The 26,569-nt window shown below is 34.5% G+C and overlaps 2 protein-coding genes across 2 annotated transcripts; one reads left to right on the top strand and one right to left on the bottom strand.

The window, feature by feature from the left end:
* The first annotated feature begins 232 nt into the window (after positions 1–232).
* LOC109788569 (shikimate O-hydroxycinnamoyltransferase) lies at positions 233–4,440 on the top strand. Its single transcript, XM_020347325.3, has 3 exons — positions 233–393; positions 1,115–1,528; positions 3,332–4,440. Exons 2-3 carry the CDS (start codon positions 1,121–1,123, stop codon positions 4,220–4,222), a joined length of 1,299 nt encoding a protein of 432 aa, XP_020202914.2. The 5' UTR covers positions 233–393; positions 1,115–1,120; the 3' UTR covers positions 4,223–4,440.
* Positions 4,441–6,014: 1,574 nt separating this feature from the next.
* On the bottom strand, positions 6,015–6,927 carry LOC109788574 (uncharacterized). Its single transcript, XM_020347331.3, has 2 exons — positions 6,641–6,927; positions 6,015–6,573 (listed from the first exon to the last, which is right to left on the bottom strand). Exons 1-2 carry the CDS (start codon positions 6,762–6,764, stop codon positions 6,287–6,289), a joined length of 411 nt encoding a protein of 136 aa, XP_020202920.1. The 5' UTR covers positions 6,765–6,927; the 3' UTR covers positions 6,015–6,286.
* Between the last annotated feature and the right edge of the window lie 19,642 nt (positions 6,928–26,569).

The following is a 26,569-nucleotide window of genomic DNA, read 5'->3' as shown; positions in this document are numbered from 1 at the left end:
ATGTAATTTGGACAGTCAGAAATAGGAGAAAAAGTTGGGGAAATGAATGCCTTTAAATTGAGGTTGCTTTTTATTATGGGTATTTGTTAAAAAAACAAAGGAAATTGAAAGGGCATGTCCCCGTCTCACCAACTCTATATATCATGAGTGTGGTGTCGTTTTATGATTAATTGAGTCGTAAACAAAGTGGTCAATGACTTGTTCTTTGAGGTGGCGTTTAGTTATTGGTGGACGTAGTTGGCGGGGTTGGTGAGTGACTCAACCCAACCCCTTCTTACTTTTGCTTAAAAACTACCAATCCCAAACCACACCGCAACACCGCACTCTCTCTCACACCCATTCCCTACCCACACAACATCTTCCAAACTTTCTCAATTCCTCTCTTCTCGTCTGGTAATCTTTCTTTCCTCTTTCCTCAACACATTTCAATTTTTGTTTCAATATTCATCGTAAACTTCATCACAAGCTATTTTTTGTTCCAATATGTATTCATCATGCTTATTATCAAAACTTCATTACAACCAACCAACAAGTGGTTACAATGAGTAAACTAAACCGAGTTGAGATCCCTTAAGTTAAGTTTGAGATGAAAAAAACCTTAGTAAAGTTGGTAATAGAATGGTGACAAAAGAGAAAAAGAAAAAAACCTTTATTATAAGAACTTAGTCATCTTTCTAAATGCATGTTTTAATTTTGTTTTGTGTATGAAAACTATAAGTATTTCTATCTTTGACTACCAATAAGTGATATTAAATTTGGCCTCTTTAAATAACATCTCATATTTAAGTATAGTGAATGAGAAAAATATAATTAATAAGAGAGATTTTATTAAAAATAATTAGTCAAATTTTTTAGCAAACTTAATCATCAAAAAATTTTAAAGATGCTTTCCATAAATAATATAGTTGTAAAATATATTCCAATGTTTGACTAATTCTACTAAATTTCCACAAACGTAAGTTATGTGTAATTTGTTTCATGTACGTAACGTATGTGTAACTAGTCTCATGGTAAGTAAACGAAATAGTGATTATTATATATATTATAATGAGAGAGTTAGTAAAGAAAGGGAAAGAAAAAAAGTAACAGAGATTGTATTGATTTTGATGGGTAGTGGGAGATGATAATCAAGGTGAAAGAGTCGACGATGGTGAGGCCGGCGGATGAGGTGGCGCGGCGGGTGGTGTGGAACTCGAACGTGGACCTGGTGGTGCCGAATTTCCACACGCCGAGCGTGTACTTCTACAGGGCGAACGGCGCCACCAACTTTTTCGACTGCAAGGTTTTGAAGGAGGCGCTGAGCAAGGTTCTGGTGGCGTTCTACCCAATGGCGGGGCGGCTCCGGCGAGACGAAGACGGGCGCGTGGAGATCGACTGCGACGGCCAAGGGGTGCTCTTGGTGGAGGCCGACACCGGCGCCGTCATCGACGATTTCGGCGACTTCGCCCCCACGCTTGAGCTCCGTCAGCTTATCCCCGCCGTGGATTACTCGCAAGGGATCGAAAGCTATCCCCTCTTGGTCTTACAGGTTCATTCCTTCTCTCTTTCTTCACCTATTCATAATCATGCTTACCCGATTTTGAATCAACTTTCGCTTCCTTTAAATGGGAATCACATTGACTTTTGTTTTATAATAATAGTTATCACTTCAGTCAACGTTGTTGCTACCGATTCATGTATGTTTAATTGAGGAAGGAAATCTGAAAGAAAATAAGTACAAATTTTATGATTTTTTTTACGTTATTTAGTTTAATAAAAATGAAATAAAAAAAAAATATACATTATAAAATGACATTTGTATAAATATATATTATAAAATAACATATAAACACACAGTCGTTTATGTCCTTATAATTTCTTAAACCTTCCCTTTTTCTTCCTAGCTAGTCTGGGCATAATAACGTTTTTTGTGAGACTTGTTTTTTGTTCTTTGTATATCGGGAAGGGTAGAGCCAAAGGTAGCAGTACTCTCGGGTTTTTTTTAATAATTGTTTTTATGATGTATGATTTATGAGATTTTATAATATTAATAATATAAAAAATAAATTATATCTTCATCAATTTTACTAATTATATTTGAATTTATTTTTATGTTACATTTAAAACATTTTTTATTGAATAAATTAATTGTATTTTTTTATATTATATATATATATATCCATATAATGTTTGAGATATTAATTATTATTATTTTTATTATTATTGAAGAGGGGAAAGTTCGAACAAAGAGAGAAAAAATATTTAAATGAACTTCAACGTCATAATTAAATATTTTATTTTTTATTTTGGAAACTAATAATAAATTATTATTATTATTATATTAATTTTTTATGTTTTGTTAAATTAATCTTTTAAATTTAGAATCATTGATAAATTTATTTTTCATATTATTAAAATAGTAATATAAAGTGTGAGTTTAATAAAAAAAAATTATATTTAAAAGAATTTTTATAAAAAAAATAAAAATTATAATATCATTTAATATATAAGGAACTCATTAAAAAAAATTGACTGATGTTTCCTGGGGACCAATTTTTCATGTATAAATTAAGGTTTTATTATTTAATTGCCACCTCCTTCCAGAAGACTAGAACTGTAACCAACAGCTCAACGCGGTTTATACTTTATAATTAATTAATTATGGACATACATTTTCATAGGTCAATTAGTTGGTTGGTTTGAGTATTGCATACTTCACTTTCACTAAAGATTCAGATTTCAGATCTGTATAGGAAAACATTTCTCGCCAGATACATATGAATTAGGGGAAAATCATTTTACTAATGAGATTATGACATATCCTAATAATATATCTAGTAAGATATATGAGGTTATCTCACATATCCGGTAAAATATTTTAAGATATCCTAAATACATATGTATTTAGGGGAAAATCATTGGGACTTCTCAATATTAAATAAAATCATTGGACTTTTCAATATTAATTGACATGTAAAGAGAAAGAGATTTTTTTATTTTTATTTTTTTCCTTTTTGAGCATTACTTGGAGCTAAAAGTTGAAATTAAAATAGTCTAAAAAATGAAAAAAAAAATGTTTGCAAATTAAAGTGAATGCAAGTAGGAAGGCAATCAAGGACATGAAAACCATCCTCAAAAGAGAAAAAGAGATACAACTCATAGAGAAATGATCATAAACACGGGTGGGTTCTTGATTAAATATTATATTTTGGTTGTCAAAATAATGAGGAGTAGTATTTTTTCTTTCAAGTTAACTAAAATTATCATGGTTGGTGTATACTGTATACTTAATTAACTAAGACACAAAGGGACTGTTTTACCTAACCAATTTTTGGTCTTAAACTATTCACAGGTAACACATTTCAAATGTGGAGGGGTGTCACTGGGAGTTGGCATGCAACATCACGTAGCAGACGGAGCCTCTGGTCTTCACTTCATCAACACATGGTCTGACGTGGCCCGTGGCTTGGACGTGTCCATTCCACCCTTCATTGACCGAACAATACTTCGTGCACGTGATCCACCTCGACCCGTTTTTGACCACATTGAATACAAGCCCCCACCAGCCATGAAGACTCCACAACCCACAAAACCAGGTTCGGATAGTGCAGCAGTTTCTATCTTCAAACTCACACGTGACCAGCTCAACAAACTCAAAGCCAAGTCCAGAGAAGACGGCAACACAGTCAGCTACAGCTCCTATGAGATGCTGGCGGGACACGTGTGGAGAAGCGTGTGCAGGGCAAGAGCACTCCCTGATGATCAAGAAACCAAGTTGTACATTGCAACTGATGGAAGGTCAAGGTTGCAACCTCCACCCCCATCAGGGTACTTCGGCAATGTGATATTCACAACCACGCCTATTGCTGTGGCTGGTGATCTCATGTCAAAGCCAACATGGTATGCTGCAAGCAGAATCCACAATGCATTGGTGAGAATGGACAATGAGTATTTGAGATCAGCCCTTGATTACCTAGAGCTGCAGCCTGATCTGAAGGCTCTGGTTCGTGGGGCCCACACTTTCAAGTGTCCAAACCTTGGCATCACTAGCTGGACCAGGCTTCCGATCCATGATGCTGATTTTGGTTGGGGGAGGCCCATTTTCATGGGACCAGGTGGAATTGCATACGAGGGGCTATCTTTCATTATTCCAAGCTCAGCCAATGATGGAAGCTTGTCTGTGGCAATTGCTCTTCAGCCAGACCATATGAAGGTGTTTGAGGATTTCTTGTATGACATTTGAAAACCACGGAGATGTTTGTCCCTTTTTATTTGAACACCACAATGTTTCTACGTGGCGTTTTATTTCCTACTTTTTGTTTACTTTATAGATACTTTTGACAAATAGTATGGAACTGTTGATGGGACTCATTTCTGTTTTTCAGACTGCATCTTATTGTTGTAATCTGTAAACATGAACGAACTTTAACTACAATTGATTTGATATTGTATTTTGCATTAGACTTGTTTAAGGATTGTCTGCACAGTGCACAAGCTTCTGTTCCTAAATGTAATTCCATAATTGAGATGAGTACTTAATCTGTACACATCTACATTGCATTCTGCCAGGGATTTTTACAGTTCTTCTGACTCGGAAGAAATTTGGAAGGTAATTAATTGTAACAGCTGGTTCTGCTTAATCTAGGAAATAGAGAGCTTGATTAGTTAAAAAAAAAAAAACTTTAGAACCGAATTACACTTGGTATAAAAATAAATACGAGAAAATTACTATTAAGCCAAACATAACAAGTTCGAAAACATGCTATAGAATTCAAGGAGAAACTGTCATCGCTGCCAAGAATTCGCCTTGAAAACAACTGTGTGGATAGAATGAAAACTTGAATTTAAAAACAAACGTAAAGGGAAATGAGTTTAAGGATATTGCAAGAAGTTTGGAAGAAAGCATTGAAATGTGCACTGATTGTGTAGAAGAGAAGCAGAGTGCGCAATTTGAGTTTCTATCTTGCTCTGCATCGGATGCGTATTTCACTTTATGCTTCCGGAATTTTGAGCAACCCATTCTTAAAAGGCAGTATTTTCCATTAAAACAAACAGTGCATACAATTTGCAAACTTGCAACATGCAATCTGTTTTTTTTTTATCATTTTTACTAGTTGTAGGTATATTCCTGTTTTATTTTTACAATTTTTAAGGTGGCGTGTACGTGTAATCTTATCGCAAAGATTAGAAGACAGTGGCACAAATTCATTTAGTGATTTCGAGAATATGGAATAAAGTAATGTTCTTCCTAAGCATGATTATTCATCAAGTAAATGGTTCGTTTTTCATTTCAACAGAATATTACCTGTTTGGTTCAGAAAACAAAATGCTGTTATAATAAAATGAAGATCGCTAAACCTAATATCTTTGCAAAATAAATCGAATAGAAGTTAGAGGGATGTACATAAAATTTGGTTTATTCTATCCCTTTTAATTCCTTATTCTTTCAGCAATATTAAAAGTTTCCCCTTCCCCTCCTTTATATTTGTTGTTTCATTAACAAATTATCTTATTAATAGTGTTATATATTATCTTCTGTTTTAAACCGTTGTGCAAGACCGACAGGGTAATTAAGTATGAGTAATCTCTTCATTATTCATGAGTTCTGCAATTTCCATAAGTAGATTACAAGATTCAATTTTGAAATAAATTGGTAGATTATTGGTGAAAGGGTTGGAGAGTAAGTACATCATTTGGCTGTCATTTTCAATTTAGTGAAAAAGAATGATAATCAAAGCCGTTTTTATTTTTGGTTTTATAAAACTATTTGATTGGCTTCTGAATCTAGACTTTTAATTCAGCTTCTGGAATTCATAATATGATGATTCAGATTGACGATATTAATAATTTATTATTCCTTAAGAAAGTAAAATTAGTTCCATTTCTGCTCCTCCGTTATCACTTATCAGTACCAACCAAATTTCAACCCCCAAGTTCAACCTTCTCATTTTTTCTTCGTGAAGCAATTGCATATATTAAATTATAAAGACAATGTTTTACAACCCCCTTCCCAAGTCCCAACTAACAGGCAAAGATTCAAACATTCATTCATATTACATTTTTATTAAATGACATGATGGATGACAACATATGACATGATCATTCAAAGGGAGGACACAAACTGATCTACAAGCAATCACGTTCTCAATAAGGCAACTAATTTTCACACTAAATTCGTACATATTACTTCAATCTCACCGCTACTAGTGATTCGTGAAATGTTATTTAACACAACTGCATGTCACATAAAAATTAGTCAAGACTGTATAACACACGGTGATGCTTTTGCCTCATGGATTACATTGCATCAGAGCTGGTGGAAGGGAAAGAAGATGACTAAAGCCAAGCTTACACATAGATTATTAAATCTTGAGATCCAAAAATGAGGCTCTGATGGAGCAGAACTTCGACGTGGCCGGCGATTCACATCTGCACTACCACCCCCACCTGACCTTCCTTTCTTTCCTCCGCCACCTGAGCTTCCACCTTGTGCTTTTCTTGAAATATTAAGTCCTTCTTCTTTGTACCCTTTTTTAGTTTCCTCAACTTTGTCTTTCAACGTGATTGAGCCTTCTATGTTTCCATATAATTTACCTATCACTGAACAACATTAGAATAAAAGTGAAAGTGAAATAAAGGATGTCTATAAGAAGTAACGTACCAAGAAGTTTGTGTGGTTGGCCAGTGCTATTACCTTCTGAAGTGAAGTTGTTATTGAACTCTGAGGTTGATATTGCTTGAATACCTAAAATGAGTAGGAACAAAGCAAGGAATCTTATCTTCATCGTAGGGGTTGGAACTTGGGAAAACGAAGGTTGATTCTTTGTAAATTGTTGGGTGTTTGGGATTTTTATTTTTGAACAATGAATGTCCAAAGCCTAACACTAGCACAGGCCAGGGTAACAGGTTTTCGAGTTATTTGGTGTTGAGTAGAGTCAAGGTATATATATTTTTAACTAATTTATTATTTACTGGATTTTGTAAAATTGTATAAACACTTTTTATTTTCATAGTAACTTCTTTTAATTATTTTAAAATGTTACACTAATATTTTTTAATATTACGTAATTCCCTTAACTAGTTGAAATATTATATTGTGAAATGTTAAAAAGCAAAAAAATCGATGCAATTTCATGAAACTTAAAAAAAATGTGAGTGTATTTTACTTTAATTTACTTCATGAAGTAAATGTGAGAAATGCGAGGTAGGGGAAAAGTATTTTAAGGAGAAAGAATAAGAAAAAGTAGCCTACCCTAATCCATGCCATTTAAGAGATAGTGGAGTCTCAAGGATGGTTGAAGTGTGGGATCCAGCCAATAAAAACGCTGCAAGTGAAATACAATTACGAAACACTAAAACTAAATTATTTTAATAATTATATATGTATATAGTTAAATTTAAAATTTTATTTAACATTTTAAAGACATATCTATTAATTTTAAAAGCTAATATAATAATATTTACTTTTTAAAAAAAAATCCTTAGCTTTCAACCAAAACAAAAAAGAACATCCAAAGCTATGCAAAATAGAGAAAAATGAAGTGTAAGGGAAACCTTCGAACAAGTCCCAACCCTGAAGGTGAAGCAGACTTTTTATGCAGAACACAACACATGTCATACATGAGGGGAATAACGCAAATGTCACGACATGTTTGGATGTTCTACTTTTTCAGCTTCACAATAGGCCTATTTTGTTAGGTCTCTTTTCTATAATCTAACTTAAATCTGTTAGGCCTTTGGAAATTGGAACTACAAGAAAATCATCCAAGGCCATCGCTTCAAATATCATATTTTACAATTTCACACTTATATATTAATGAATTATGGTGGACATGAGGGGGTGTATTGGAAAATACTCAAGTCCTACATCAAATAGAGATTAGGCAATTTAATAGTATATAAGTGGAAAACAACCCTCATCTTACAAGCCAGTTTTGTAGGGTTGAGTTAGACTTGAATCCACTATTCTAAGATGGTATCATATCTATTTTAGATTCTTAAAAATGGATCACCTACCATTCATTGATACATGCACTATGGGCATGAGGGGGGTGTATTCAAGTCCCGCCAATCTTAGATCATTAAAAAAGGACGTGAGGGGTGTATTGAGAGATAGACTTAAATCCACTATTCTAAAAATTAGTAAAATGTTCACACACACAAATTGTCTCTCAAATTAAATTTTCATTATTGCCACAGCCTTCTTACAATTCTCACTATTTTTTTAATGCATACTAAATGTTTCTTTCATGCTTAGTCAACCAAATGTTGTTGTTCTCATAAAAACACTTTATTTATTTTAAACATCAATTTCTTAATTTTGCAACAACAAAAAAATGTAGCCCAAAGTATTTTATTTTACTAAAAATTAAAAATAGTTAAAAGATTTTAATTCATATAAAAAATTAATAAACAGTTTATAAAATATAATAAATTTGATAAGAATTTAGACAAATAAATATGAATAAGAATGTATATAAGTAAAATTATTGATAAAGATCCTCTCATACTTTTTTCCCGCGAGTCAAACTATTAATGAGCCTTTTATTCACTACAAGAAAAATGTAAATTTCCGACGAAAAATTTCCGATGGATATGGATCCGTCGGAAATTTCCGACGGATTTATATTTTCGTCGGAAATTTTTGACGGAAATATAAATCCGTCAGAAATTTCCAACAGAAACTTTCTGACGGAAAATTCCGTCAGAAATTTCCGACAGAAAAATAAATCTGTCGGAAATTTCTGCCGAAAAATTTTCGACGGAATTTTCCGTCGAAAATCTTATTTTTAATTTATATTTTTAATTTTTTTTTAATTTCTTATTTTTAATTTCTTATTTTTAATTTCTTATATATATTTGTAGTATTAAAAGTTTTATATATCTTTTAAAGGTATAAATATATATTATAATTATTTATTACAAGTTTTTTATATCTACGATTAGTATTAAAGATGAAAATAAATTAGGTTATACTATATTTTATTATAATTTACTTGGTTTGAACCTAACTTTCTTTAAAAATATATATTTTAAGTGGACTTATTTATTTATCATAGATAATTTTTAAATATTTGGGTAGAACTACAATCATATAGACTTATTTTATAATAATTTAACACTATTAAAAATATAAAAATCTATATGTTAAATTTATAAAAATAAAGTTTAATTTATTTATGATATAAATATGTTTTTAATATCTAATATATATTTTTACATGATAATTTATTTTAAAATATATCTTATAATAACAATTCTAAATGGAATATAAATCTTATGATTTTTCTTATTTTGATTTTTTTAATCAATGTATACAATTTTACTATTTTGATTTTTTCAATCAACGTATACAATAAATAAAAAACACAAAAGAAAAACATGCATGCTACAAATTTTATTTTATCAAAAAATTATTTGTTTTAATATATTACATTATATATGTGAATATTAAGACATATATATATATATATATACATATATATATTATAATTAAACTTTTTTTTAAAATTAATTTATTATTAAGAAATTTTTTTTATCACATGAGAATTAATTTCCTTAAAAAATTTGATAGATATCAAATAAATAAACATTTTTTCTGAATCTATATATTTATTTTATTAGAATATAATTTTTATTTTTTAAAATATATTATTTTTTTAGATAAAAAATTATGTATATGTCAAATAGTAGTGAGGGCAAGTGCCTCACTATTCCAAACGTGCAGCTGTCGCTGTATATATATGTATGTGTGTGTGTATATATATATATATATATATATATATATATATATATATATATATATAATATAAGGGGTTATAATTATACCAGTGTAACTTTTACTAAGTATTACGCCGCTCTATAACTTTATATTAAATGTGAATTTTGTAAATCCAACCGTTAAATTGAAAGTTCATATCACTTTATACGTGTATATCAAATTTTGTTAAAATTGAACAACAACTGGAAGATAATCCAAGTGTTCATATTTTAGTGTATTTTGAAATAAATATATTACATCAATTTTGTTTTATAAAAATGAAGTATCAAATCATCTTGGATTAATATAAAGTTTTGTATATATAATCTATAAGAGATATGAACTTTCAATCTAACAGTTGGATTTACCAAATTCACATTTAATATAAAGTTATTGAGCGGTGTAATACATTGTAAAAGTCGCATTTAATATATATATATATATATATATATATGAGGGGGGTTATAATTACAATGGTATAAATTTTACTAAGTGTTACACCGCTCAATAACTTTATATTAAATGTGAATTTTTTAAATTCAACCGTTAAATTGAAAATTTTTTACTCTTAAATCATATATATATATATATATAGAGACACACACACACACACACACACATATATATATATATATATATATATATATATATATATATATATACATATACATATACATGAGGGGAGCTATAATTACAATGGTATAAATTTTACTAAGTGTTACACCGCTCAATAACTTTATATTAAATGTGAATTTTGTAAATTCAACCGTTAAATTGAAAATCTTTTACTCTTAAATCATATATACAAAATTTTATATTAATCGAAGATTTTTTATAAAAAAAAATTAAATCTGTCGAAAAATTTATATTTTTGATGAGAAAATTTTTGTAAGAAAAGTTATATTATTGATAGAATATTTCAGACAAATTTATATTTGTCGAAAATGTAAGAACTGGTTTTAAATTTGATATGAAAATATTATGATATAATTAGATAATATTTTAAGTTAGTATTTTATTAATGGTTGATAATTAAAAAATAAAACATGGATAAATACATTATTTGAATTTTATATGTTTGATTTAAGATAACTTACAAAATAACTCTTGGTAAAGTTATTCCGCTCAATAACTCATGGTGTGTTGAATTTCATCGATCCAATTAATTGTTAAATTAAAAGTTATTAAATTTTACTAATAATTAATATAAAAAATTAATTAGTTTTGGAATAAATTATTTGCTAATTAACAATATAATTGAAATATTAATTATTTTAAATTATTTAACTAAAATCTTATTGACAATTTACTATATGATCTTAATATTTTTGTATAACTAATATCTGGTTTTAAATTTGATATGAAAATATTATATATAATTAGATAAGATTTTAAGTTAGTATTTTATTAATAGTTGATAATTAGAAAAAAAAAAATAAGGATAAATACATTTTTTAAATTTTATATGTTTGATTTAAGGTAAATAAATATATTAAATTAATTAATAATTTATTTAAAATATTAAAATTTAATTTATAAGTATGTAATAAATAAATATTTATAATTTTATAAATTATATTATCATTATAAATTATAAAATTAAAAATAATTTAAATTATAATTTTAAATAAAAATAAGTAGATGTTAATTATAAAAGTAAGTACATATAAATAAAGAATAATTAAATATATTATTATTATTATTATTATTATTATTATTATTATTATTATTATTCGTAATATAAAATTGGCTAAAAACCTAATTTGGTCCCTTATAATCTTTTTTTGTTTCAATGTAGTCCCTCATTAATTTTTTGTCTCAATTTGGTCCCAAACTAATTAATTAGTTTCAATTTAGTCCCAAATTAATTAATTAGTTTCAATGTGGGACTTCCGTCCAAATTATTTAAACGGAGTTAACTTTTGGCCACGTGGATGCCACGTAGATGCATACGTGGCATCCACGTGGATGAGAATTTTTTTTGAAAACACCTGGACCGGAACGGCCCGTTCTGAAACCGGAACGGGCCGTTCTGGTTGTAAAATTAAAACACCATCAGTGACGCATAACGGGCTGTTCTAAAAACAGAACGGCCCGTTCTGCTTTCAGAACGGGCCGTTCTGGATTCAGAACGGCCCGTTCCAAAACTGTGAATAAAATATTTTTTGCTTAATTGTGTTTTTGATATTATAATTATGCAATTTTGATCTCTAAAGTTTTAATTGAGTAATTTCAGTCCTTAAAAGATTATAGTTGTGTAATTTTAATCTCACAATTTTTAATTGAACAAATTTAATCTCTTAAATATCATAATTGTTCAATTTTAGTCTTTCTCATTAAAAATTTAATAATTTAATAATTTTAATATATATATATATATATAATGTTTTAAAACTATATAATTGTTTGTTTATTTAAATTAACGTATATTATTTTTTTAATGTATCAAATGATATATATTTATTATTACTAAATAAATAAAATTTATATATTATTAGTATTTTAATATTACTGATAAATTAATATCAATAATATTTTTACTATATTTATAAATAAACTAATAATTTGATAAATATAACTTAATATATATTAATATACTTTTACAAAAATATAAATATATAAGATCAGATATATATTTCTAATTAATATACTTATATTTTTGTAAAAGTATATTAATATATAACAAGTTATATTTATCAAATTATTAGTTTATCTATAAATATATTAATAATATTATTGATATAATATCGAAAATTATAATATACGTTAATTTGAATAGATAAATAATTATTTAATTTTAAAACATTATATATATATATATATTAAAATTATTAATTTTTAATGGGAGAAACAAAAATCATACTATTATGATATTCGAGGGACTAAAATTGTTCAATTAAAAATTGAAGGACCAAAATCACGCAATTGTAATTCTTTAAGGACTAAAATTATGCAATTAAAATCTTGGAGATCACAAAACTGCACAATTGTAATACTTGAGAGATAAAAAATGCAATTAAACCAATATTCTTGATTAATTTTATTAAAAAATATAATAATTTTGAAAAATATTTTTTTATGGTAAAAATTTTAAAATTACTTATTTTCATAAAATATAATTATCTTATAAATAGAGTAATAATTTTTTCTTTCTCTTTCTGTTTGAAGAAATATTTAAATATCACTTTATAATTTTTTACAACTTATTTAAGATTAAAAGAATAAAATGATAAAAATTAATAAAATAAACATAATAAAATAAAATATAAAAAATATTAATATATTTATTTTATTAGATATAATAACATAATTAAAATATAATTAATAATATATATTTTATAAAATTATTAATATTTTATATATATAAAAAATAAAATAAAACCGGAACGGCCCGTTCTGAAACCCGAACGGGCCGTTCTGGTTGCATTTTCGTTGTGTTAATTTTGCACCTGGAATGGGCCGTTCCGGATGCAAAATTAACACACCAAAAGTGCACCCAGAACGGTCCGTTTCGGTTTCAGAACGGGCCGTTCTGGGTCCAGGTGTTTTAAAAAAAATTCTCATCCACGTATGCATCTACGTGGCGTCCACGTGGCCAAAAGTTAACACCGTTAAAGCAATTTTGACGGAAAGTCCCACATTGAAACCAATTAATTAATTTGGGACTAAATTGAAACCAATTAATTAATTTGGGACTAAATTGAAACCAATTAATTAGTTTGGGACCAAATTGAGACCAAAAATTAATGAGGGACTAAATTGAAACAAAAAAAGATTATAAGGGACCAAATTAGGTTTTTAGCCTATAAAATTATTATATATTATTATTATAGTACAAATATGAGATTGTATATTTGAGGATGACTTAAATGAATTAATTTGTACAAGTTATACTGACAACATACATAGACATTTCGGTAGCTTACTCATCAGAACTTCACAATTAAGCGTGCTTGACCTGGAGTAGTACTGGGATGGGTGACCTTCTGGGAAGTCTCCCAGAAATTGCACAAGTAAGAATAAAACACGCTAAACAGTGAAATATTGTGAAATAGAACCCTTGAGGCCAAATATGAGAGTTGTTACATTAATAAATTTATTAAAATTAAAAAAATATATATATAATTTCCGACGGATTTTTCCGTCGGAAAATTTGACAGCAATTTTTGACGGATTTTTCCGTCGGAAATTTTGACAGCATTTTCTGACGGATTTTTCCGTCAGAAATTTCTGACGGAATTTTCTGTCGGAAAATTCCGTCGGAAAAATTATTTCCGACGGATTTTTTTTCTGACGCCACTTTTTCCTCCGTCTGAAAAAGCAAAATCCGTCAGAAATTTACCTATTTCCGTCGGAAATTTCCGTCAAAAATCAGCATTTTTCTTGTAATGATTTGATTAATCGACGAGTTAAAGTTGGATTGGTCGATCAACATAGTAAAACTAGTCATTTTAGTCTCGTTATATTAGTTGAGGATAATTTGCTCTACTTCTGTACCATTCATATTTATGTTTATATACTTGAAAAATATTATATATATACTTATATTATGTTATATTATATTTAAATATGATTATTTAATCATCTTAATGATTACTAAACAAACATGTTTTGTTATTATAGAATTGTGTTGAATAATTTATGTAATATGTTTTTAATTTAATTAATTTATGAGATTTAATGAGTTTATTAGTTGCTTTTTTAATATTATTTTGACTATTATACCTGCATAGAGTATAATTGTAATTTTATCCTTTTTTATAATTTCTAGTCATCGTTCTTCAAATTTTTGACCCTTTAGTTGTCGCCTTGATGCCCTTGATCTTACTTGTTTGAGGAGGTAAATATCCTCAATCTCAATCAAGTTAACATAATTAATGTTGGAATAAATGTGATCTAATAATGTCTTTACATATTAATACTCTATTATTTATATTAAACCTTTTTTAGGTGGTTTTTGACATGAATCCAAGGAGTCTTTAATTACGCTTTGGCTAACTCCTATTGGTATACATGCCCTAGACTTTTAAAATTTTATTATTTATAATAAAATTAAAGAAAGTCTAACTTTGTGTGTCTTTGATTCTCCTTGATAAGTGATATACCTTATTAATATGTTTGACAATGTTGGTGCTAGGACGTTTAATCGTGAAGAGTTTATGCCTTTTCATATTCTTCTATTAAAAATGATGCATTACTTTTGTTGACAACGGTTGATATTTTTTTATCTAATAGTTGTAACTCTTGATATCGTTTGTGACACCTTATTACCCCAAAATAAAATTAAGTTCAATCAAAATTTGAATTTAATCCACTAATGCTAAAAGAGTTTACATGTTTCTCATAACAAAATAATTTTAACAGAAAGTATAATACTAAAACTCAACAAAATAAAAATGCAATGACCGACAAGTTTACATTAAAACAAAAATTAAATAATGAAACTAAATGCATAATTATAAACATGATTACTAATAAACTTTTTTCCCGACGTCACAATCCTATCAAAGCAACATAACCCTCACTCCTTATGATTTGGCATCATGAGTGTCTTTGCCCCCATCATCACCATCACCTAAGGACAAGCATACCAAACAACATGAAAAGAAGTACATGGGTAAGAGACCACATCCATATGATATAAGTACACCAAAAGCACCCATCCCATGTACCACTTATACATACATAATCATAATCAAATATAGCATAACATTGTACGCCATCGATCATCACATAGCATCCAAAGACAATAATCATCATAAACATTCACATTTACACCATTTAATGTTATGTAATGTGACTCATGCATGATAAGCATGCTCAAAGCGTACCTCTTCTACGCTAGTAACACATAGGCACAACCATGCAATGCACACAATCTAAGAAACCTTGGTCCAGAACGTTGCACAATGGGCAAGCCTTACAAGTTCCCTTAGACTGTTTCACCATGCTTACACGCAGCAATTGCCATTTTAATCCAACAAACACCATTGTTATATGCAACTAACACCAATGGTACCCCACACGACATACCATTGTTATATGCAACACATGCTAGTGGGTTCGTGCCACAATTCCATGAACATGACATAACTATCATCATACCCAATGTAGCTCATGCCATATCATACATAAATTATTCTCATTATTCTCACAAGTCATTCACATATTTCACAATCCCACATCAAACTCATTCACATATCATTCTCATTCAATCATATCATAAATATTATAAGTGTTTTTACCGGAAATCTGCTGTAGAGTTGATGCGCCAGGTAAGATCGGTGAGCCTCCTTCGTTGGTACGCTGGTGCTCCAAGATGGGGGTGGTACCTGCAAAAGAGACTCTGATGCTAAAGTTAGGGTTTGTATGAGTATGAATCTCGTATATGTAATGCACGTACCTTGGTGTGATTTAGGGTTGCTTTGGGTCTTGGGCCTGAGATAAGATATGATAAGATTAGATAGTGGATCTCGTCCGAAGCGAGATCCCTCGAGATCAGTTATGATTTGCTTAAATGCCGAGCTGACGTCGCGTAGCGCCTGCCCGACCTCATCTTGTGCTGTGATGCCGAGCTCAGAGCTCGGCTTCGCAGTACGGACAGTACACTAGCCCCCCGAGCTCCGAAGATCGTAGGTCGAGGAGTTAAGACCGAGCTCGCTGGGGGAAGTGACCTTTCGCGTACGTCTGCCTGTTGAGATGCCATGTGTCGTAACTGTTCATTTTCTGAAAACGTGCAAGTGGCGCGTTAAGGGAAATGACGGTTATGCAATGATGGTCTTGCAATTAATGGGTTGTCAGCGTGCCCTTAGGTTGACACGTGGCATGGCTGTTTTGAAATTTGGGGAAAAAGCCCTATTCTCTTTCTCTCCCGCGTCTCTCCTCATTCACTCTGCTTCCTTCCACTCTTTGGCTTCTTGAGTACGATAGTTCTCTTTGCCTTCTCGTTCCTTGCCTTCTCGTTTCCGTTCGCTTTCCGTCACCATTTTCGGTAACCCCGTCACTACTAGGATTAATTTCTGAGGAGGAGTACCAGGTACTTCCTTTCTACAGTTCTCTTTTTTCTTTTCCCCAGATCTTCTCTTTCTTTAATGGCTGGTGGGAGTGGTGTCGGCTCTTCTGCGCCTGCTAGGGGCAAGGCGCGCGGTAAGGCGGTGGCTACTGAGAGAGCCGCCGCCGAGAAGAGGGATCCGCCTCCGCCCCGAGGCCCGGAGCCAGACATCCCTGGCTACGACTGGGTCAAGCGTGAGATGGCGGGGTCCAGAGCATTTTTCGGTCCTTTCTTGAGGTTAACGGGATCCCGCGGTCGTGCAGGGTTTGTGACCCTTCTATTTCCTGGATGATCCAGCTTGAACCTTGTCAGGCCGGTGAGGGTGTGTACATGGGGAAGTCTACCGATTCTCCCCATTTCTATATGTATCATTGTTTTTTTAGAGATTTAGGTGCCTGTCTTCCCTTCACTCAGTTTGAGTGTGATTTTTTGAACTTCGTCAACTCGGCTCCTTGCCAGTTGCACCCCAATAGTTGGGGGTTTTTGAGGGCTTTTCAAGTCCTGTGTACAGTTTTGGGGATAGAGGTGTCTCTTCCCGTCTTCCTTCATTTTTATCAGTTGAAGGTAGGCGTTCCGCCATACGGCATATTATCTCTGAGTGGGAGTAGGGATGGGGGTTTGTTTACTCTCTACTCCCAGTCGTACAAAAATTTCAAACAAGAGTTTTTCCGAGTCGCTCTTGTGAACGTTGACCCCTTGGAAGATGGGGCGTTTTATTTCGGGGGGTTGCCGAGATTTCCCTTCTATTGGTGCCCCCGACCTTCTAGGTTTCATGGGGTGGGCCAAGTGAAGCTGACGGCTTCGGAGGCGGCTGCCATCGAGAACCTCGCTGCGCTTCCTCGTCCGTTGGATTGCAAGCTCGTTTTGTCGCTTGCGAACTCGGCGTACAGGGAGAGGGGCTTGGAGAGTGAGTATTTCATTTTTTGGTAGCTTGGAGTTTGTGTAGCTTACTTTTGCTTATGTGTTTTGTTTCTTGTCTGTAGGTATCATGGGGAAGAACTTGTGGCGCGAGCTTAAGCATCGCTACCACGTCACCGAGCTTGAGGTCCCCGAGCCCCAAGAGGAGGATGCTTCCCCCCTGAGGGTTAACCGAAAAAGAAAGAGGGGAACGAAGGAGGTTGGGGGGACCTCCGCCCCTCCGGATGCCGAGGAGGTAACCTCCAAAGCTGCCGACGCTGGCGCGGTGGACCTTACTAAGAGCCGCCGCCCATGGGGGCTCCTCAGGTGGCCGTTGAGGGGATAGCTCAGGCAGCTGAGCAGTTTGTTCAACCTGCCGAGGTGGTGAGTGCCTTGTCTCTTCAGCATTTTGTTGTCTTCTATTGTGCTTTTTCTGTTTTCTGACCTAGGGTTGTCTTCCGTAGGCAGGAGAGGCTGCCGAGGCGGCGACTCAGGTTGCTGAGCAGGCCACCCGGGTTGCCGAGGTGGCGACCCCAACCGCCGAGCAGGCTGCCCACGTTGCTGAGGTAGGTAGTGTACCCTGCTTTTTGTGATTCCCCGTATGTTGTCCTTTTCCTTTTTTGACATGGTGCTGGTTTTTACAGGCGAGGTCGAATTTTCCTATCGCCGACCCTCCAGTTTTCGAGCAGGGGACGCCGGCTTCTGCCTCTACCGAGGCTCGTGGCAAGGAGCCAAGTTTTGAGGTCCCCGCGCCCACACCTGTAGCTTTGGCGCTGCTGTCTAGTTTGTCGCAGGGGGCTTCCCTGAGCCGGTATATAGCTCACCGCTTCGGGAAAGGCCTCTCCAAGGTGCGATTGGATCATGTGAGCGCTTCGGCTGACATGGGGTCGTTATGGGGCACGGGGGCGACCGCTGAGAAGTTCTTCCCTCCAGGCTGGCTAAGCTTTGAAGACTATGGGCTGATAGATGAGACTGGGCCTGTGGATGGCTTTGACGCTGCCCAGGTCCTTTTGCAGAGGGCTATGGCCATTATGGGCCACTGGAAGCCTTAGTGGTCCAAGCAGCAGGAGGACCTAGCCAGACTGAGGGGCCGAGTTCAACCTCTGAGGGATGAGAACAGGGTCCTGAAGGGGGAGAATAAGGTCCTTAAGGAGGAGAGCAAGGTCTTAAGCTCTGAGCTGCGAGCCGCAAGGGGGGATCTTGCAAGGGTGCAGAAGTCCCTGAAGATTGCTCTGCGCTCAAATGAAAGCTATGCTTCTCAAGTGGGCGAGCTGCAGGGGCTGGCCTCCTCATCCCGAAGTCGGGTGCGCTTCCTCGAGGATGAGGTGACGTCTTCCCGTGGTCGGGTTCGCTCTTTGGAAGATGAGGTAACCTCTCTGAAGAGCGAGCTGGCGAAGGCGGCCGAGAAGCGCCTCTGTGACGAGGTCGTGATTGGGGGCAAAGAGGAGGAGGTCACCACCTTGAAGGCGGAGCTGGCGAGGCAGGAGGCGGAGAGGAAGGTGCTGGAGAAGAAGCTGGAGGAAACCGAAAAAGCTATCGTTGTTGAGCATAAGGGCGATTTCCTCAAGGCAGCTCGCCAGGCAAGGCTTCTCGCCCCGGGGTTCGACTTCTCTACCATGCACGTGGAGAAGGTAGTCCGCTTTGGGAAGTTGGTGAAGGAGGACGACCTCGAGGGTAGCTCAAGTGAAAACGCCTCTGCGTAGGGCGGTTAATGTTTTTGTGTTTTATTTTTCTTTTGTTTTGTTGAATTCATGTAGTGAACTCTGTAAACATGGCTTTGTATATACGTATTTTCTTTGTTTGCTTACGTTTGCTCTTGATTTTTGCTGTTTGCCCCTTTTGAGGCACACGTCTGATGTTTGTTGTATGTTTTTGTATGCGATGATGCCTTCGCCTTGTGTTGACCAAGTCAAGGTTCGAACTCGCCCTTGGTTTTTCGTTAAGTGAGTGTTTTTGTGAAGGTTCGAGTTCGACCTTAATTTATTAGCGCCGAGTGTTCAAAGTCGACCTCAAATTGATGTAGAGTGAATTGCGCTAAGGTTCGTACTCGACCTCATAATTTTAACGAGGTTCGGACTCGACCTCGGACGGACTCGACCTCGAATGAGCGTAGTAGAGTTAAGTGAACTTTCATGAGGTTCGGACTCGACCTCGGATGAGCGTGTTAAGGTTCGTACTCGACCTCATAGTTTTGGCGAGGTTCGGACTCGACCTCGGATGAGCGTAATAGAGTTAAATGAATTTTCATGAGGTTCGAATTCGACCTCGGATGAAAGTGTTAAGGTTCGTACTCGACCTCATAGTTTTGGCGAGGTTCGGACTCGACCTCGGATGAGCGTAATAGAGTTAAATGAATTTTCATGAGGTTCGAATTCGACCTCAGATGAAAGTGTTAAGGTTCGTACTCGACCTCATAGTTTTGGCGAGGTTCGGACTCGACCTCGGATGAGCATAATAGAGTTAAATGAATTTTCATGAGGTTCGAATTCGACCTCGGATGAAAGTGTTAAGGTTCGTACTCGACCTCATAGTTTTGGCGAGGTTCGGACTCGACCTCGGATGAGCGTGAAAGAGGTTGGTTCGATTTCGTCCTTTATAAAACCAATAAATAATAATGTGGATTGAGCAAAATGAGTGATTTTATTGATCATTTTTGTGTGCCTCGTTAAAAACCCTCTCAGTCAAGGACTGAGGCAGGAAAAGAGTGCACAACTTCGTTCATACAGAAAAAAGAAATGGAACTTAAGGAGCTACGGTGGGGGGACCCCCCTTGCTTTGCTTGTCGGACGAGGAGATCTTCAGACTCTCGGCGTAACACTACCGAGCTATCTTCTGATTTACTTTGACGGAGATGATCTTACCGTCATTCCCTAGGAACTTCATGATGAGGTGTGGAGTGGATACCACCGCTCCGAGCTGATTCAAGGTTGGCCTCCCGATAATGATGTTATAGGAGGTGTTGGCCTCCACGAGGAGGTATCGAACCATGATTCTCCTTGTATCCGGAGGTACCCCGAAAGTTGTTAGTAGGTCTACGTACCCGCGAGTGTGAACTTGCTCTCCTGCGAAGCCGACTAGGGGCTCCGTGTGAGGTTGGATGAGAGAATGGGGGACATCTAGCCTGAGGAACGTCGGCCAGTACAGGACGTCGGCCGAACTCCCTTGGTAAATGAGTGTCTTCTGTACCTCCCAGTTGGCGACTTCCACCACGATAACCATGGGATCATCTTGGTTGGGGCTGACACCTGCGTAGTCCTCGTCAGAGAAGGAGAACGGCGGTGAGCTTTAGTGTGACGTCGAGGTGGTAGAGTGGATGCAGTTGACATTCCGTAAGTGCCTCTTTCGGGCCGAGCTGTTGGCGCCTCCCCCAGCGAAACCACCTGCAATTGTGTTAATCACTCCCTGTAAGGGGGCTGTCCCTGTCTCCTGGCTTATCTCGGCCTGCACTGCGCCACCGACATTTTGTTGGGAGACAGAGGGATGGTCCGTGCGAGCTCCCGAACCTCGGCCTCTGCCACGCCCTCGACCGCTATAGCCTCCTCGGTGACCTTGCTGTCGCTGGATGTATTGGTCGAGGTGGCCTGCCTGGACGAGCTCTTCGATACGGTCCCAGAGCGTGCGACACTCCTCCGTGGTGTGACCGTGGTTCCTGTAGTACCGACAGTGCTTGGACTTGTCGGCGCTGTTGGGAGTGTGACCTGGTGGTGGAAGGGCGAGTAGGTTGTTGTTGCTGGCTTCTTCCAGAATGTGGACTCTGGGTGCGTTTAGGGGAGTGTAGAAGTCATACCTCCCCCCTCTCTTTGCCCTAGCCGACTTCTTGAACTGGCTGTCATTGTTGACTTTTACCTTATCGCTGTGCCCCTGCTCTGGCTTCGCTGGTCCTTTTCCGCGAACCTGGTCACGGAAGGCGGAGTGTTCCTCCATCTGGATGTAACCTGCAGCGCGGGCACGGAGCTCGTCCATGTCGCGGGGGAGACTCACGACATAAGCTGTCGACGAAGGGCCCGGGCTTGAGTGCCATGAGCATGGCATGTAGGGCGACCTCGGGATTCAGGTTCCTGATCTTGATCGAGGTGGCAGCGAACTGTTCCATGAATGCCCGAAGCGGTTCGTCGTCGTTTTGTCTGAGACTGGCCAGGGCGGCTGAAGTGACATGGTGAGGTTGGCTCGTCGCATATTGCGCGGTGAACCTCCGGACTAGGGTGCCGAAGCTGTCGATGGACTCGGTAGGCAGTTGGGTGTACCAGTTGAGCGCGGAACCCTTAAGTGAGGTCAGAAACACCCTGCACAAGATAGCATCGTTGTTGGTGTAGAGATTTACCTGTGTTGTGTACAGGTCGATGTGCTCGTCCGGGTCCGTCGTGCCATCGTAGCGGTCGAGGTGGAGAGGCTTCCACCCATGAGGGAGTGGTGTCTCCATAATGCGATCCACAAAAGGGTGGCGGCAGAAGGTTGCCTGATCCCCGCGGCATGAGTAGGAGCCTTGTTGACTTCATGGGTCGGCTTGTGCATCGGTGCATGGGACCGATGTGAAGCAGGTCTGGGGGTTGGAACCCTAGTTGCAGTCCGGGATTGGGAGACTGAGTGTTCCTCCTCCTCATTGTGGTTGCTCGTATGAGGAGGATGATCGGAGTGGTGTCGAGGGATTTGAGCGCGGATTTGCTCGTTCTCGGCGCGTAGCGCCGCCAGGTCGGCTTCATTAGCGGTACGCATTGCCGCTAGGTCAGTGTCGTGCTTGGCACATGTTTTGTAGGTCGATGGCGTGTTGCTGCCGCATCTGTTCGACCTGGTCGATTAGTCTCCTCAACGCTGCTTTGTTATCCATGGTAGTTGAGTGGTTTGCGTCGTCTGTTGTGCGTCTACTATGGCTTCTGGTGAAAACCATAAGCGTGGCCGATAAGAGCTGTCTTGATCGGGCCCACGGTGGGCGCCAAATGTTCTTACCAGAAATCTGCTTTAGAGCTGATCCGCCAGGTAAGATCGGTGAGCCTCCTTCGCTGGTACGCTGGTGCTCCAAGATGGGGGTGGTACCTGCAAAAGAGACTCCGATGCTAAAATTAGGGTTTGTATGAGTATGAATCTCGTATATGTAATGCACGTACCTTGGTATGATTTAGGGTTGCTTTGAGCCTTGGGCCTGAGATAAGATATGATAAGATTAGATAGTGGATCTCGTCCGAAGCGAGATCCCTCGAGATCAGTTATGATCTGCTTAAATGCCAAGCTGACGTCGCGTAGCGCGTGCCCGACCTCATCTTGTGCTGTGATGCCGAGCTCGGAGCTCGGCTTCGCAGTACGGACAGTACAATAAGGCATCAATAAGAAATCATAAAGTATCACAAAACATGCCAAAACAGGGTCCCAAAATCTCAAAAATGCAAATTGAAATGGAATACTCGCGTCGGGCACCATAAATCCTAACAGGTTGACCTCTACTCATTATTTTGACCATAACTTGAGTTATACACATCCTTTTTGAGTGATTCCAATGCCATTGGAAAGATAACATCTAAGGCTACAACTTTCATAAAAAATACGAAGCCTAAAAATGTCGTTAAGGTCATCTTGTTTGGCTGGAAACACAAAACTTAATATTTCGCACACTAGAATGGAGACTGAACTTATAACTCACATAACTCGATCAATTCTTAACATTTCTACACAATTATAGAGTTTAAATTATAGCCCAAGTGTCTAGTTTCTACTCCAACAAACAAAAATTGATTTGGTTAATCATGCATAAAGATATTACAAAAATACTAAGATACATCCATAAGTAAAATCTCTCAATTATTCATTAATTCATATAATTAAGGGTGCTTATCAACATATAGGAACCCTAATCCACATAACACATCCCAATGAATTCAATTCTACCAATCACATCAATTTATCCACACAATCCATCAAAACATTCTAAAACGCTATAAACATATTTAATTCGTTCAATTTCATAGTGCTTATCAAAACCCATAAAACCCCTGATTCCTATATAGCACTCTAAGAACACCAATTCAACATTTTCATCGATTAAATCATCTAACACATAAAACAATTACTACAAAACATGAATTCAAAATAATCTAACCAAACTAAATTAAAATTAGAAAACCCTAGGGGGGACTTAGGGATTGCCCCCACTACTCGTGCTCTTTACATGCCCATCATATGAACATCTCTTAGCCCTCGATACCTTATTATAATAAGCTGGGATGAATTGATGTAGCTCCATGGTAATTTGAGCACTTCTCCTTAGAGCTTTTCGTTAACTCCTTCTTCTCCCCGTACGTTCTTCACAAATGAGAGGCAGTTAGGTTACGCTTTACCTAACCCCTCCATTTAAAATTCACAATGGGCCGGATCAAACCCAACCCACTTTCCCTTTCCAATTAATTAATTAAAACTCTTTCTCCATTTATCTAAATAAAAATATTTTTCTCGATATCTTTAATCCAAGAGAATCCTAAAGATAAGAGAAACTAATTTCATTTAATTCTAAAGATATTATTTTAGTTATAAAAGTATGTATAATTTAATTATTATTATTATCTAATAAAATTATCTAAAATTCGGGATGTTACATCATTCGTTCTTCTATAATTTCCACTTCTATAAATAGGAGTTCATTTTACCAAAATTCTTACTCCGAGATCAACAACTCTCCTTATTTTCTTTCTTAATCTTTTGCTTAATTCAAAGGTAAATATGAGTAATTCTTCTTCTTCTTCTTCTTTTTCTTCTTCCAAGGGTTCATCATCTTCTTCTTTTTTTGATTTATCTTCCTCCTCCAAGAGTAATCCTCCTAGTGTTGTAATAGAGTTTTCAGCCCAACCCGAAGATGTAAATCTTGAATCTATCGAGGACACTATGAAGTCAAAAATTGTTCCCAATTTTGAATGAGTTCACAAGATTGTTGCTACTTAAAACTCTCATTAATTTCAATGACCTGAGAATCCTTGAAAATTTCACGTCTCTTATGAAAATTTATACTTTCTTTATTGAAAAGGATTTTTCTCCTATACTCATTAGGTATTGTAAAATTGATACATCTCCTAACTCAAATTATATCTTTGCCAAAAAAGACCCTTCAAGACAAAACTCATTTCTTCTTAATGTGTGACTGTCTTTTTCAAAACCTCAATATTACTATCCCCTACAATCCATTCATTGTTAGTGTTCTTTGAGTATTAAATGTTGCCCCTACCCATCTTCACCTAAATAGTTGGGTAGTCATGCAAGACTATGTTAATAAGTTTGTCATACAAAATTGATGATAAAAGTGTCACAACATTATCTATTAATTTAGTTGTAAAACAATTGATATAATAGTCTCGATATAGATAGTGGTACATGTTTAATATATAAGAGTTGACTGATAATAATCAATTATTTTAAAAATATTAAAATTAATTCATAAGTAATTGTGATAAATAAAAAAATTAATTAGATAATAAATTAAAAAAATAACACAAAATATTTTTACACAAATTAATCATCCGCATTTAATATATAAGGATTGATATTATTAAATGTTAAATTAAATACTTTATTTTTATAATTAAATTGATAACTTTTCATTATTTGCCTAATGTCTATATATTAAAAATAAATTTTAAATAAATGGTAATTTTTATGTAATGGATATATATATATATATATATATATATATATATATATATATAATTTTAAAATATTCAATTTATTAATTACTTATCACATATATTTAATATTTTATTATATTTAAGAGAAAGAGTTTTGTGACTTATAGTAATTCTACTTCTATCTAATTCGAGTATGATTTTCTCAAAAAAGAAAAATACATTCTAAAAATACAACTCATTAATTAAATATGATACATTCAAAAACAATAATTAAATATGATATATAATTAATTTTAATAATATTACAAAATATGATATTCATTATTCAATATGTTCACATTTATTAAATTTAATATGTGTTTATTAAATGAATGATAACTTATATCATTCTATCAAAATCAACTTCAATATACACAAATGTCTTTTTTATACGAAAACAATTTTAAGAATTTTTCTTCAACGAAAATGTTTTTAGAGATTATTTTAAATGATTATATAATTTATTTTTTTTATTAATTATAATTATTTATAAATTAAATTTTAATATTTTTAAAATAAATTATTAATAAAATAAGAATAATATTATTATATAATATAAATTATTTATCATAAATAAAAATATAATTTATACATTTAAATATATATATATACACATATATTATATAAAATTTTAAATATAATTTAGATATTTGGTATAGTATTTATTTATATATAATTTATTATAAATTTTAGTTATATATAATAAATATTTAATCTATATACAATCTAAAAAACTAGTTGAAAATATATTAAATAAAATAATTATTATATTAAATTACTTATATTTTCATCATATGAATTACAATGACATAACAACATTCAAATTTAGGATCCGTGTATACTATATTTTAATCCTTATAAAATGAGTAAGTTTGAATTTTGGTTCCTATATTTTTTTCTCTTTATTTTCTATTTGAAATTATTGTTTTTAGTTTATATTATTATGTGATCTTTTTTTAACTATTTATATGCTTATTAGAGAGTTAAGTTATTGTATCAAGTGATATCCACAACCGTATATCCATAACTGTTTATGATCTTATGTAATTGTGTAATACCACTAGTATTAAAATAAATGTCATTTATCTACTTTAAAATAATCGTTAGGATAAAAAAAAATTTATATTTTAGAGGTTTAAGGTTTAAGATTTAACATTTATGATTTTAGAGGATTGAAAATCAAAGAAAAATATCTTATATAAAGATTAAAACCAAATTTGTTCATTTTACATTGACAAAAAA

The sequence above is a fragment of the Cajanus cajan genome, chromosome 5, assembly GCF_000230855.2.
Source record: "Cajanus cajan strain Asha chromosome 5, NIPB_CcT2T_4, whole genome shotgun sequence".
Lineage (NCBI taxonomy): Eukaryota > Viridiplantae > Streptophyta > Magnoliopsida > Fabales > Fabaceae > Cajanus > Cajanus cajan.
This window is presented reverse-complemented; position numbering and strand designations above follow the sequence as displayed.

Coding starts and splice junctions, on each gene's coding strand:
- LOC109788574 (XM_020347331.3), bottom strand. CDS start 6,764: ATGAAGATAAGATTCCTTGCTTTGTTCCTACTCATTTTAGGTATTCAA. Junction 6,574..6,640: donor CCAACCACACAAACTTCTTG/GTACGTTACTTC, acceptor GTTCAGTGATAG/GTAAATTATATGGAAACATA.
- LOC109788569 (XM_020347325.3), top strand. CDS start 1,121: ATGATAATCAAGGTGAAAGAGTCGACGATGGTGAGGCCGGCGGATGAG. Junction 1,529..3,331: donor ATCCCCTCTTGGTCTTACAG/GTTCATTCCTTC, acceptor AACTATTCACAG/GTAACACATTTCAAATGTGG.